General features: G+C 36.0%; 1 protein-coding gene across 1 annotated transcript in view; it reads right to left on the minus strand.

Moving 5' to 3' along the window:
* Window positions 1-3,119: 3,119 nt before the first annotated feature.
* Window positions 3,120-13,571, minus strand: part of ZDHHC17 (zinc finger DHHC-type palmitoyltransferase 17) — a 100,665-nt gene continuing 90,213 nt past the window's right edge. Inside the window, exons 15-17 of the mRNA XM_066368509.1 lie at window positions 10,741-10,898; window positions 9,597-9,691; window positions 3,120-5,970 (exon numbers count right to left, since the gene is read on the minus strand). Of these exons, the coding sequence (XP_066224606.1) occupies window positions 5,832-5,970; window positions 9,597-9,691; window positions 10,741-10,898 (392 nt within the window). The 3' untranslated portion in view covers window positions 3,120-5,831. The remainder of the gene's footprint in view (window positions 5,971-9,596; window positions 9,692-10,740; window positions 10,899-13,571) is intronic.

Genomic DNA, 13,571 nt, shown 5'->3' on the forward strand with positions numbered 1-13,571 from the left:
TTTTAAAAACAACCCAATTTGGGTATTTTCAGCCCCTATGGTGATTTAGTATATTTTTGGAGGACTGCTGGCAGAACTCTGGTCTCAATATTGCTTCACGGTTAATTTTAGGACTGCTGCAGCTATCTATATATCCACCCCTGTAGACTCTCAGTGCACACGAGCATATGGAAGATCTTGAGATCCAGTAGTTGAGAACTGTGTTTCAACTTAAAGAAAGCCTTACACTGTATTAGTTTTCCATGGAACCACTAACATCTTGAAAACTAGGAAATGTTGAACTGTACCACTGGTTCTCAAACTTTTTGACCTAGGGACCCCTTAACATTGTTGGATTACTGAGGATTCCAAAGAGCTTTTGCTTATGGCAGTTATACCTACCAATATTTTACATATTAGAAATTAAAATATACATATATTAACTCAGACTTCCACTTATAGCCAAGTTGAAATCACAGGGATGATATTTCAAGGAGGGAGAGCACAGGTGGAAATGGAAGGCACCTGCATTAAGGAAGCAGAGAGTCCAGAGCAGCTGGAGAGCTGCAGAGAAAGAACACCAGGAAAATACAGAGCACAGCCCAACAAACACCTTGCAAGTCTTCAGCTGAGTTCTGAGAGCACATCCATGTGATGTGACTACCCAAGATCATGGGAACAAACCATCTGAAAGACATAGGAAAGTGTCTGGTACTCCTATGGATCCGGGTGTAGAACCTATTCCCCTGTGAAGACTGAGATAAATGATTCATGAGGCTTTCGATGGAGCACACAGGTCTTGCCTCAGGAATGAGGAATCATTAACCCAAAACTGAACACTATTCTGGTCCTGCCTAACAAACCTTAGTTAACAGCAAAACCAGAAAGGATCAAAATTTCCAAATAACTGTGCCCCAGAATAAAGCTCTGTAATTTTTTTTTTTTTAATTTCTTTTAGTGGGAGAGAGGGAGAGGGACATACGAAGGGAGAGAGATGAGAAGCATCAACCCATACTTGCAGCACCTTAGTTGTTCTTGGTTGTTTTTTCATATGTGCCTTGATGGGGGGGGGGGGGGGGGGGGGGGAGGGGCAAGCCAGTGATCCCTTGCTTAAGCCAGCAATCTTGGGCTTCAAGTCAGCAACCTTTGGGCTCAAGCCAGCAACCATGGGGTTATGTCGGTGATCTCATGCTCAAGCTAGTGAGCCCACTCTCAAGCTGGTAACCTCGAGGTTTTGAACCTGGGTCCTCAGCATCCCAGGCCTATGCTCTACCCACTACTCCACTGCCCGGTCAGGCAAAACTCTAGAATTTTTATAGAAATACCAAAAAAATACAATATAGCACTCAATTCACAGTGTGTGGCATCAGCATGTTGCCAATCAAAATTTACCAGGCATGCAAAGAAACAGAAATAGGATACTAGGGGAGAAAAAAAATCTATCAAAACCAAGACCTGACAGATGTGAAAATTAGCAAGGTAAGGATATTAAAAGTTAATTAAAATTGCACTCCATATATTCAAAAAGTAGAGCTATGGCAAATATTAAAATTGCCCAAATCAAACACAGGTGCAAACTGCAATGTGGGAGATGAAACAATACACTGAGTGGTATCAATGACGCACAGTGCAGAACAAATGTAAATGAACTCAAAGACATAAGCACTATCCAAAATAAACACTGGGAAAAATAATTGTAAAGATGCATCGATCAGTGAGTTGTAGGAAAATTTCAAGTAGCCTAATATATGTGCAACTGAAAGGGGAAAGGAGAAATTTTGAAGAAATAACAAAACATTCCAAATTTGATGAAAATTATAAAGCTACAGATCCAAGCAGCAGCAGCAGCAGCAGCAGCAATGAGGCTTTCTGATGCTTCAAATGGAAATAGTCCCTCTGAGTACCAGAAACACTGCTGTCTATTAAAAAGTATTTTTCAATCCAGGTAAATGTCTGATGACAGATATTCTAGTAAAATATATTTGAACAAAACATTCATACCCTAGAGGCAAAGAGTGTTCTAAGAGACATGGCTGGTTTTCTTGAGTTTGTGACTTAGCCAAGCAAGATCAAGCGATGTTCTGAATATTCCACTTGAAATTACAGATTTTTCTACTTTAAAAGCAACAAAGATATTTAATAGAAAACTTACACCAACACCTACAAAAATGAAGATTTACTGAAAAGCTGAGATTTCTTGTCTTAGTATATACCACTTTTTTAATCTCTATAAACTCTTAGAACCAGACATCCATATCATAGGTACAATCTATCAATATGGGACAGACTTCGAGGGAAGGGGGGATGTGGAGGAGAAAAGAACCTACCCAGAATGAAACTGATGACCTGCTATAGAATTTGCTTTATTTTATATACTTCAAAATATCATTACATAAGCTCTAGGTAGCTCTGAAGGCATTACTTTAAAAAAAAACAAAAACTGATTTTTAGAGAATGAGAGAGTGACAGAAACATTGATCTGTTCCACTTAGCTGTGCATTCATTGGTTGATTCCTGTATGTGCCCTGTCCTAGGATTGAACCCACAACCGTGGTGTACTGGGACGACGCTCCAACCAACTGAGCTACCTGGCCAGGGTGGAGGCATTACTTTTGTTATTATAAAATATGAAATGAGTATTAATCCAATGTGAAAATATTTAATACTACTGGGTTCTCAAACCATAATCATGTGAACAGGAAAGGTTTCCTTCATAATTTTTGCTTTTTAAAATTTTCAAATGAAGCTTTCTTTGTCATGCATAGCTTCTCAAGTAGTATCAATGTTTGGTAGATTTCATTTTCTAATATTTTACTACAGTGTCTTTAAATATAGTTATATTTAAAACTTGGAGATTCATGGCCCTGGAGGATCCTAATTAACTCTACAGAATCCAAGATTCTTACATAAAACTTTAATCTCTCTATGAAAAAAATATTACACAAATACACAAAAAATTGTGGAGCTTTTTTTAGAATACCACCCACCCCCTTTTACTTTTGCCAATTTCTACAGTCTTGCAACTTGAGTCCTAGTTGACTCAGATATAATTATATAATCTTTTCATATCACAGGTACTACCACCAGTGTTTCATCAATTTCTTGAAGTAAATCAAGTAAAATAACAAGCAAGCACACACTTAAGAGTCAATATTTATTCTGATTAATATTTTACAAAATTCTTACTGATTTAATTTAATGTAAGGAGAGCTAATTTATTAAACACTTTACAGGTTTTTCTTCCACAGAGTAACACGGTAAGTAGCAAAATAATACTTGGCACAGTTATAAATAAAGAAAATATAAAATAAAAATATCCTTAGCTTAAGTATAATGATGCTGTTTTATGCCTATTAATATTTCAAACAAATTCCTGGGAAAAACAAAAATATGAAGAAAAAACTTCAAAGGAGATATGCACGTTCAGAATTGAGAAATAGGTTCCTATTTGCTAAATATATCCAATTAAGCTAATACAAACTATTTCCCAAAGGGTCACCTTCATATACAACTTTAGAACTGAGTTAAGTTGGTACCACACACAAGACCTACAAAATAATTAAACAGAAGGTACATTGTGCATAGTTGGCTCCTGACTATCTGACCATTTCTGAGTTACAGATTTCATGGGTACTAGGAGATGGTTAGTACTAAAGCATTAACATTGCTAATATTTTCCATGTAATTATACAGCTAGAGGTTTTTTCTCTATTCAACTGAAAGACATCTATCTCTTCTGCACTGAAAAGAATATTGTACCACAAAGAAAGAACATGGTAACAATATTCTTATCCAAATTAGAAAACCACCATAGCATTTGACTGTTAATAAAAATGTATTCAGTAAAAATTGCAACCGAGTCTTCATGTGAAGTGGCTCAAAATACAAAAAATTAAAACAAATTCTAGGCTTTTATAAATAATTGTAAATTTAAAAATTATCTAAAATTTGCTCCACTTAGTAGTCAAAACTAGTGGAGACATTTGTAGAATTAACCAGTTTTTTACACCCTGACCAAAATGGCACAATGCTATTGCCACCCCATACCCATCTCTTCCCTTTTCAAAAATAAAGTACATATGCCAATTTTCTAATATTAAAACACATATACTAAGGGTAATCTTGATATATGACTTATGGTCAAAGAAACTAGTATATAAAAAGGGTACTTGGAAATACTGAACATCAACTATATACATTTCACTGCTCCTCTTCCTAAGGCAGGGGCGGGTATACCACTAGATTGCTTTCAGACCTGTAATCTGCATTTTACAGGGAATACTAATTTTACCAAGCATCAGACATGCAGTGAACTTGCAGGGTAGAATGCCTATTAACAGCAATATTGAACATCACTAGAAGCTCATTAGTTATCTCCCTTTTCTTTTGGTTGGATAAAATAAAATGAGCAGCTTGAAACACACTAACACATACAAACACACAGAAAAACTATTTGATAAATTATTTATATACAGATACACAATCTTTACACTGGCCCAGGACCTGTCACCAGTCTGAACACCCTTTTCCCACCCTCCCAGCCCATTCCCTCTCACAGGTTACCCACAGGTTGCTCGAACCACAGTTTGCTACAGCACTTAATGAGGACTGAACCAAGTCTCACTCTGTAAACAATATTTATGGAAGCAGTGACTAAGAGTTCACCATGAGTATGAAAATGCTGCAACAAAAATTAATCAGTGCATCACATTTAACAATAAAATCTTTTTGAAACTGTTTCAGACAAAAATTAACAAATTTCAAAACATTCAATATTGAGAAAATTAAAATAAACTTGGGGATTCTTTCTGATAGCTCATATTTTTAAAACCAGAATATACCATTGGCTTTTCTTTTATCATATGTGCTATGTACAGAGATCATGCTCCATCTTGAGCTAAACTCCATCATTTTGTTTATAATTTATTTTGCAGCTCAGAATTTAAAAAGTATATTCATTTATCTCTATTACTGAGAATCTTGCATTAACTTATTTGTTCTGCCTTTTCTTGAAAATACCTTAACTCTTAAAAATGAGACTGTTTGCACATCAAATTAAATTCTAATTTATACTTTACTGGATAGTGTATGCTCGTATACATTCTATGAGGTGTATCATGCACTTAGTAGGGCTTTTAAGCTTGAACAAAATAGCATGACTTACTATACTCATGCAAGTGTTTTATTATCAGACCATAAAACCTCAGAGCAAGGTTACTACAAATTATTTCACTGAACCAGAAATATATCAGCATTGCAACAGCTGATAGCAATAAAATATTTTAGCACATTTGTCTTGGTGAACATTATTTTCTTGTGCCTTTGAAGATACATCACAGAGGATCCCTAATACAACCACATGATTTTCACCACAGCATTTACATGTACATTCTAAAATGTACATACTATTCTGACTCAATTTAAATCAACTCTTGTGGAATTAAACGCAATACTATTAGTAGATTGTACCATAAAATTTAGCCATATACCATAAATTTAGTTTTAGCAAGACTCAAACATTTCTGATTAGTATCTGTCAACAGAATAAGTTAACTCTTTTTGTGAAAAATGTTATGAGAACAAAACCAAAAAGTTGATTATGTTGTAAATTCCCACATTAAGAACCAGTAAAATTCTTTTTCAGATCTTTACTCTTCCCAGAAGTGGCAGTGTGTTCTGTCCATGTTTACTTTTGTTAATAAAAGTGTTGAAAAAAAGACTGTAAAATTCACTGTTAGCCCTACATACAGCATGCTCTTGTTCAAAGGATGTGGATTCGAGTGTGAGAGAGACACGGACAGACACATTTTCAGGCACCACTTAGCAATATGCTTTATACGATAAAGATGTTGCTACACGAGCTGGTACCCAGATCCTGATATTTGGTCATATTCTATTGTATACTGTCTGGTCCAGTCCACAATAACAGGACGAAAGAGGCCACAGCATCGAAATTCAAAGAAGTCTATAATATTCCTTATACATCCATGGCTTAAGAAAAACCCAAAAAAGAAAAAGAAAAAGTGTAATTAGTACAATAATTTAATATACGTGAGTTTAATATCATTTGGTGGTAAATTTTTTTCCCCTAATCTTAAAAACTCAGGTTACTTGCAAGAACATGTTTATAACTCCATAAACAAACATGTACATTCATGTTTCCTCACAGCTTGGCCAAACCTGGTTTTTCTTATCTCTTTTGCTAATTGAATGGGTTACACAATTACATTTTAAAGTATTCAAATTTGTATTTCATTCTTGTGACAGTTTATTTATTTATTTTTATGACAGAGACAGAGAGAGGGAGACAGAGCAGGACAGATAGGGACAGACAGACAGAAAGGGAGAGAGATGAGAACCATCGATTCTTCGTTGTGGCACCTTAGTTGTTCATTGATTGGTTTCTCATATGTGCCTTGCTTTCTCATATGTGGGGCTACAGCAGAGCAAGTGACCCCTTGCTCAAGCCAGCGACCTTGGGCTCAAGCCAGCGACCTTTGGGGTCAAGTGAGTGATCATGGTTTTATGTCTATGATCCCATACTCAAGCCAGTGACCCCGCGCTCAAGCCGGATGAGCCATGCTCAAGGCAGTGACCTTGGGGTTTGAACCTGGGTCCTCCACGTCCCAGTCCGATGCTCTATCCACTGGGCCACCGCCTGGTCAGGCAAGATAACAATTTAAAGAAGAAAAGTCCAAGATAAGTTCAGGAAATTTGAGAACAAGAACATCTTTGGAAAAGTAGTCCATTTCACATCTTATATAACTATAGTGTCTGTGGGAGAATTCTCAAAACTACCCAGTTTTGCTTTTAATTAAAAGGCTTGCTTTACTTCCAGAAGCACGCAATAATTAGCACTGCAGAAGCTTTAAGGTGGTAGGAAAGTAGCTTAAGTAAAAAAGGTAAGTAGCTTAAGTTTTAAATATACATATTTCATATAATTAAGAAACTACTGTTTCTTGGTATCAAATTGAATTCAAATTTTAAGAATGTATGTATAAAGGACAGTCTCTTCAATAAATGAGGCTGGAAAACTGGACAGCCACATGCAAAAGAATGAAACTGGACCATCTTACACCATATACAAAATTAACCTAAAATGAATTAAAGATGCTCATGGAAGACCTAAAACCGTTAAGACTCCTAGAAACAAATACAGGCAGTAACCTCCTTGACATCAGTCTTAGTGATAATTTTTTGAATCTGATACCAAAAGCAAAAGCAAAATAAGCAAGTGGGACTATATCCAACTGAAACACTTTTGCACAGCAAAGAAGACAACAAACAAAAAGACAATCTACTGAATGGGGGAAAATATTTGCAAATCATATATATCTGATAAGGGATTACCACTCAAAATATATTTAAAAATCTTATAACTCAATAGCAAAAAAAAAAATCTGATTAAAAATGAACGGAAAATCTGAATAGACTTTTTTTCCAAAGATGACATATAGTACAAATGGCCAAAAGGTATGACATAAAAAGATGTTCAACATCACTAATCATCAGAAAAATGCAAATTAAAACCACAGTAAAATATAACTCATACTTTTTAGAATGACTATTACTCAAAAAATACTAGAAACAACAAGTTCTGGTGATGATGTGCAGAAAAGGAACCCTGATCAATGCTGGTGGGAATGCAGACTGGGATAGCCACTGTGAAAAGCCGTATAAAGTTACCTCAAAAAATTAAAAATAGAACTGCCTTATGTTCCAGATTCCACTTCTGATCTGAAGAAACCCAAAACACTAATGAAGAAAGAATACATGCGTTCACTGCAGTGTTATTTACAAGAGCCAAGATATGAAAACAACTTAGGTATCCATCGATGGATGGATGAATAAAGAAAATGTAGTACATACAGAGAAAAGCAAATACCATATGCTATCACTTATATGTGGAATCTAGACAAAGAAACAAAGAAATAAACAAACAAGATCCAAGTTCATACAGAGAGCAGTGGCCAGAAGCAAGGGGTGAGAGAGTGGGAAAATGGGTAGAGGATCAAAAGGTACAAACTTCCAGTTACAAAATAACTGAAATAAGTTATTATAAAGAAGTTCTGGGTATATAATGTACAACATAATAATGATAGTTAATATTGTATTGCATATTTGAAAGCTGCTGAGGTAAGCTCTCATCACAAGAAAAAAAGTTTAACTACGTATGGTGACAGATGTTCACTAGACGCATGTGGTGATCATTTTGCAATGTATACAAATATCAAATCATTATGTTGTACACCTGAAACTAATATGCCAATTATACCTCAATTATCGATATTTACATCTATTTATATACATGATGTTTTATAATTTTATATATATAATTTATAACTAAGCATGTGGGAATTTGTGTCATTCAGAGAATAAATTAAGTAACATGTATAGAAAAGTAGTAGCTGCCCTAGAATATGGGAAATTTCCCTAAATATGAATTTCAATTGCTGTATTTTTATTTATTTATTTATTTATTTATTTATTTATTTATTTATTTAAGAGACAGAGTCAAAGAGAGGGATAGATAAGGACAAACAGGAATGGAGAGAGATGAGAAGCATCAATCATCAGTTTTTCGTTGCGACACCTTAGTTGTTCATTGATTGCTTTCTCATATGTGCCATGACCATGGACCTTCAGCAGACTCAGTAACCCCTTGCTCGAGCCAGCGACCTTGGGTCCAAACTGCTGAGCTCAGCTCAAATCAGATGAGCCTGGGCTCAAACTAGCAACCTCGGGGTCTCAAACCTGGGTCCTCTGCATCCCAGTCCGACGCTCTATCCACTGCGCCACCACCTGGTCAGGCCCAATTGCTGTATTTTTAAAAATCTTATTTTACTTCTCTGGATACATTCTTTTTTGAATAAAAATTTATAAATTGATAGGCAGTTGAAAGATCAAATACTAATGTTAATAGGCAATAAAATTTGAATTGTGCCCTGGCTGGTTGGCTCAGTGGTAGAGCGTCGGCCTGGCGTGCGGAGATCCCGGGTTCGATTCCCAGCCAGGGCACACAGGAGAAGCGCCCATCTGCTTCTCTACCCCTACCCCTCTCCTTCCTCTCTGTCTCTCTCTTCCCCTCCCGCAGCCAAGGCTCCATTGGAGCAAAGATGGCCCGGGCACTGGGGATGGCTCCTTGGCCTCTGCCCCAGGCGCTAGAGTGGCTCTGGTCGCGGCAGAGCGACGCCCCGGAGGGGCAGAGCATCGCCCCCTGGTGGGCAGAGCGTCGCCCCCTGGTGGGCGTGCCGGGTGCATGCGGGAGTCTGTCTGACTGTCTCTCCCCATTTCTAGCTTCAGAAAAATACAAAAAAAAAAAAAAAATTGAATTGTACAATTAAGAAGAAGAATATCACAAATTTATAGTTAATGTGATAAATTCTAAAGTTATGGTAAACTAACCAATGTTACATCTGCCTGAAATCTAGAATTCAGTAGTATTTATAAGCTCTTATGTATATTGCTAAGAAAAAGAAGTATTTCCTGTTTAATATCTTATTGCCATACCTAAAGAAAACATTTCTCTTTAATGTATTCCCTAGGATAACTGCTTGATTTGGTTAAGGAAATTTATATGCCAACGGAAAATAATAAATTTCTAAATATGTACGTACTTGAATGGGCTTTCAATAGATGTTGTTGTGACTTTAAAGTGCTTGTATCTTCTGGCATTCATTCTTTCATTTGTAGTAATACCTAAACATGATATCTAGGAGATAAGGAAAAGCAAACCATTAATTCTATGAATAATTACTGTAAATAAGTTAATTTTCAAGAAAATCAAGATGGAGAGAAAAATGATGAAGTCTGTTTTAGGATTTCCATCAAGATATTATCAAGCTACTTTCTATAATATCATTTTGACTCCATGAGTCAAATGGGGAAAATATTTAAAAAACAGGTTATCTGGCATAGTGCATGAGGAGAGATGGACACTTATGTACACAGACCACCTCTCCACCAGCCCTTTAAAAGTGAGTTTTTATGGCCCTGGCCGGTTGGCTCAGCGGTAGAGCGTCGGCCTAGCGTGTGGAGGACCCGGGTTCGATTCCCGGCCAGGGCACACAGGAGAAGCGCCCATTTGCTTCTCCACCCCTCCGCCGCGCTTTCCTCTCTGTCTCTCTCTTCCCCTCCCGCAGCCAAGGCTCCATTGGAGCAAAGATGGCCCGGGCGCTGGGGATGGCTCTGTGGCCTCTGCCTCAGGCGCTAGAGTGGCTCTGGTCGCAACATGGCGGCGCCCAGGATGGGCAGAGCATCGCCCCCTGGTGGGCAGAGCATCACCCCTGGGGAGTCTGTCTGACTGTCTCTCCCTGTTTCCAGCTTCAGAAAAATGAAAGAAAAAAAAAAAAAAGTGAGTTTTTAAAAAATCCTTAATTTAATACAAGACAAATAAATATTGGTGTTTGTGGGTAATAAAACATTACTATTAAAACAAATACAAAATTAATGGCATCATCATTCTAAGCTCACAATTATATACAATTGGATGTATTTGAATCAGGAAAACCAAACATAAAAAGTTCTGTCAAGAGTCGTATTCAAAGTCAAAAGTTCATAAGAAAAAAAATAAATAAATAAAAACAGGCAGGAGAGAAGGAAGGAAAGAAAAGTAGAAAGGAAAAGTAAATTAAAATTTTATTCCTTGAAGTTTGTATAAAAGAGAGTAGAAAAAGAATACATTATTATCGTTTAAACAAGGAGTAAACATTTGAGTTTTCAGTTAGTACACTAAAGAACAAATAATACACCTGCACATACCTGGTACATCTGACACATAAGTAATACAGCCACCCACATGAAATGAAAAACACTGTTCAGAAACATCCAGAACATCCAAGGTGAACATGTGGCAATTTGAGTAATGTATGTCCAAAACCCATCCTTGGTGTAAGTGGTCTCACAGTGGAGTCCCCAGTCTAAAATCAGAAATGAAATACTCGCATTTACTCAATAATCATTCAAGCACCTTGTGTAGACATCTGTGGTAGGTAGGCATCACTTAAAAAACAAAAGATATGATCCAAGAGTCTAGCTTTTGTTAATAACTTTCAATGCACATTTTTATACTCTTAAATAATCCCATTATACATTAGTAAAAAACCCCATCAAATCAGCAATGGAAAGAGCAGCAGCCAACATTAAAAAAATACTGTACTATAACAATACACAGTTTTTATTTCATGGCTACTATATACATATATTTGAGGACATAGCCTCCTTTTCTATTAGGAAAATAACAGATATTATATTATTCTTAATATCTGTGGGAGTGGAAGGACTAAGAACTAATCCTTCCAAAACTTATTTTTTAAAGTGGGTGAACCAGCCATTGGTTTCATTGATCTTTTATATATATATATATATATATATTTTAGAAACTATTACATTTATTTCTGTTCTGATCTTTATTATTTCCTTTCTTCTACTCACTTTGGGCTTTGTTGGTTCTCTTTCTAGTTCCTTTAAATGTTGTTATATTGTTTATTTCAAATTATTCTTGTTTCTTAAGGCAGACCTATAATGCTATGAATTTCCCTCTTAAGACTGCTTTCACTGTGTCCCATAGATTTTTGGTTGCTGTGTTCTTCCAATTGTTTCAAGGTATCTTGATTTCTTTCTTGATGTGATTGTTGACTCATTCATTGTTTAGTAACATGTTCTTTAGCCTCCATATCTTTATGTTTTTTTCAGGTTTTTTCCTGTTATTGGTTTCTAGTTTTACACCATTATGATTCAAGAAGATGCTTGATGACTTCAATCTTATTAAATTGACTGAGACTAGTTTTGTGTTCTAACGTAGTCTATCCTAGAAAATGTTCCATGTACACTTGAAAAAAAATGTATATTCTGCTGTTTGGGTGTGAAATGCTCTGAAAATATCAATTAAATCCATCTGTTCTAGTGTGTCATTTAGAGCTACTGTTTCCTTGTTGGTTTTCTGTCTGGAAGATCTACCACTAATGTCAATGCGGTGTTAAATCCTCTTCTATGACTGTATTACTGTGAATCTCTCCTTTTATGTCCATCAAGATTTGTTTTACATATTTAGGTTCTCCTATGTTGGGGGCATAAATGTTTATAAGGGTTATATCCCCTTGCTGGATTGCTCCCTTTATCATTATGTAGTTACCTTCTTTGTCTCTTAGGACAATCTTTGTTTTAAAGTCTATTTTATCAGATATAAGTATTGCTACTCCAGCTTTTTAAAAAATTTCCATTTGAATGAAATATCTCTTTTCATCCCTTTACTTTTAGTGTGTGTATTTTTTTGGTTTGAGTTGGGTCTCTTGCAGACAGAATATACATCAATCTTCTTATCAATTCAGCTACCTTGTCTTCTGATTAGCACATTTAAGCCATTTATATTTAAAGTGATTATTGGTAGGTATGTATTTGCCACTTCTTTTAATTATGTTTCTGTTTCTATACCACTCCCCAACTTCTTCTTAAAGGACCTTTTTACATTTCTTGTATTACTGCTTTGGTGGTAACAAACTCTTTTAGCTTTTTCTTGTCTGAAAAGCTCTTTATTTTTCCTTGAATTTTTTGGAGATGTTGAGGGGGCGGGGGGGGGGGGTGCATTTGGGGCAATACTAGAATCTATGTAAACACAAATTAAAATCAATAAAAAAAACAGAGAAGCATTACTATATTAAATTAAGTAAATAAATAGTGAGTTTGAAATCCTAAAAAAAAAATGTTTATTTTATTGACTTTTATAGAGAGAAAGGGAGAGAGCAGGAGAGAGATAGAAACATCTGTTTCTGTATGTGCCCTGACTGGGGATTGAACCCATAACCTCTGCACTGTGGGATGATGCTCTAACCCAGTGGTAGTCAACCTGGTCCCTACTGCCCACTAGTGGGCGTTCCAGCTATCATGGTGGGTGGTAGCGGAGCAACCAAAGTATAAATAAAAAGATAGATTTAACTATAGTAAGTTGTTTTATAAAGATTTATTCTGCCAAACAGCGAAAATCTGACATTAAGTACTTGGTAAGTAATTATTATTATATGCTTTAACTTGCTGTAACTCTGCTTTATAAATTTTATAAAGTTACTTCCCTACTTTGTAAATCACCATTACTATGGAACGGGTGGGTGGTTAGAAAATTTTACTACTGAGATACAAAAGTGGGCAGTAGGTATAAAAAGGTTGACAACCCCTGGTCTAACCAATTGAGCTATCTGCCCAAGTCTTAGTTGTAGGTCCTTGCTTCTCATCACTTTGAATATTTCATGCCAATCCCTTCTGGCCTGGAATGTTTCTGTGTTTCTGTTGAGAACTCAGCTGACATTCTTATGGGAGCTCCTTTATAGGTAACTGTCTTTCCTTTGCTACTTTTAAGATTTTCTCTTTGTCTTCTACTTTTGACATTTTAATTATGATGTGTCTTGCTGTGAGCCTCTTTTGGTTCATCTTGTTTGGGACTCTCTGAACTTACTGGACTTTTTCCTTTAACAAGTTAGGAAAATTTTCTGTCATTGTTTCTTTAAATAGGTTTTCAATTCCTTCTTCTCTTTTCTCCTTCTGGTACCACTATGATACAGATGTTCCAACCTACTGTTTATTCTTTCTAGTGTATTTTT

Source organism: Saccopteryx leptura, chromosome 2, assembly GCF_036850995.1.
Source record: "Saccopteryx leptura isolate mSacLep1 chromosome 2, mSacLep1_pri_phased_curated, whole genome shotgun sequence".
In the NCBI taxonomy this organism is placed as follows: domain Eukaryota; kingdom Metazoa; phylum Chordata; class Mammalia; order Chiroptera; family Emballonuridae; genus Saccopteryx; species Saccopteryx leptura.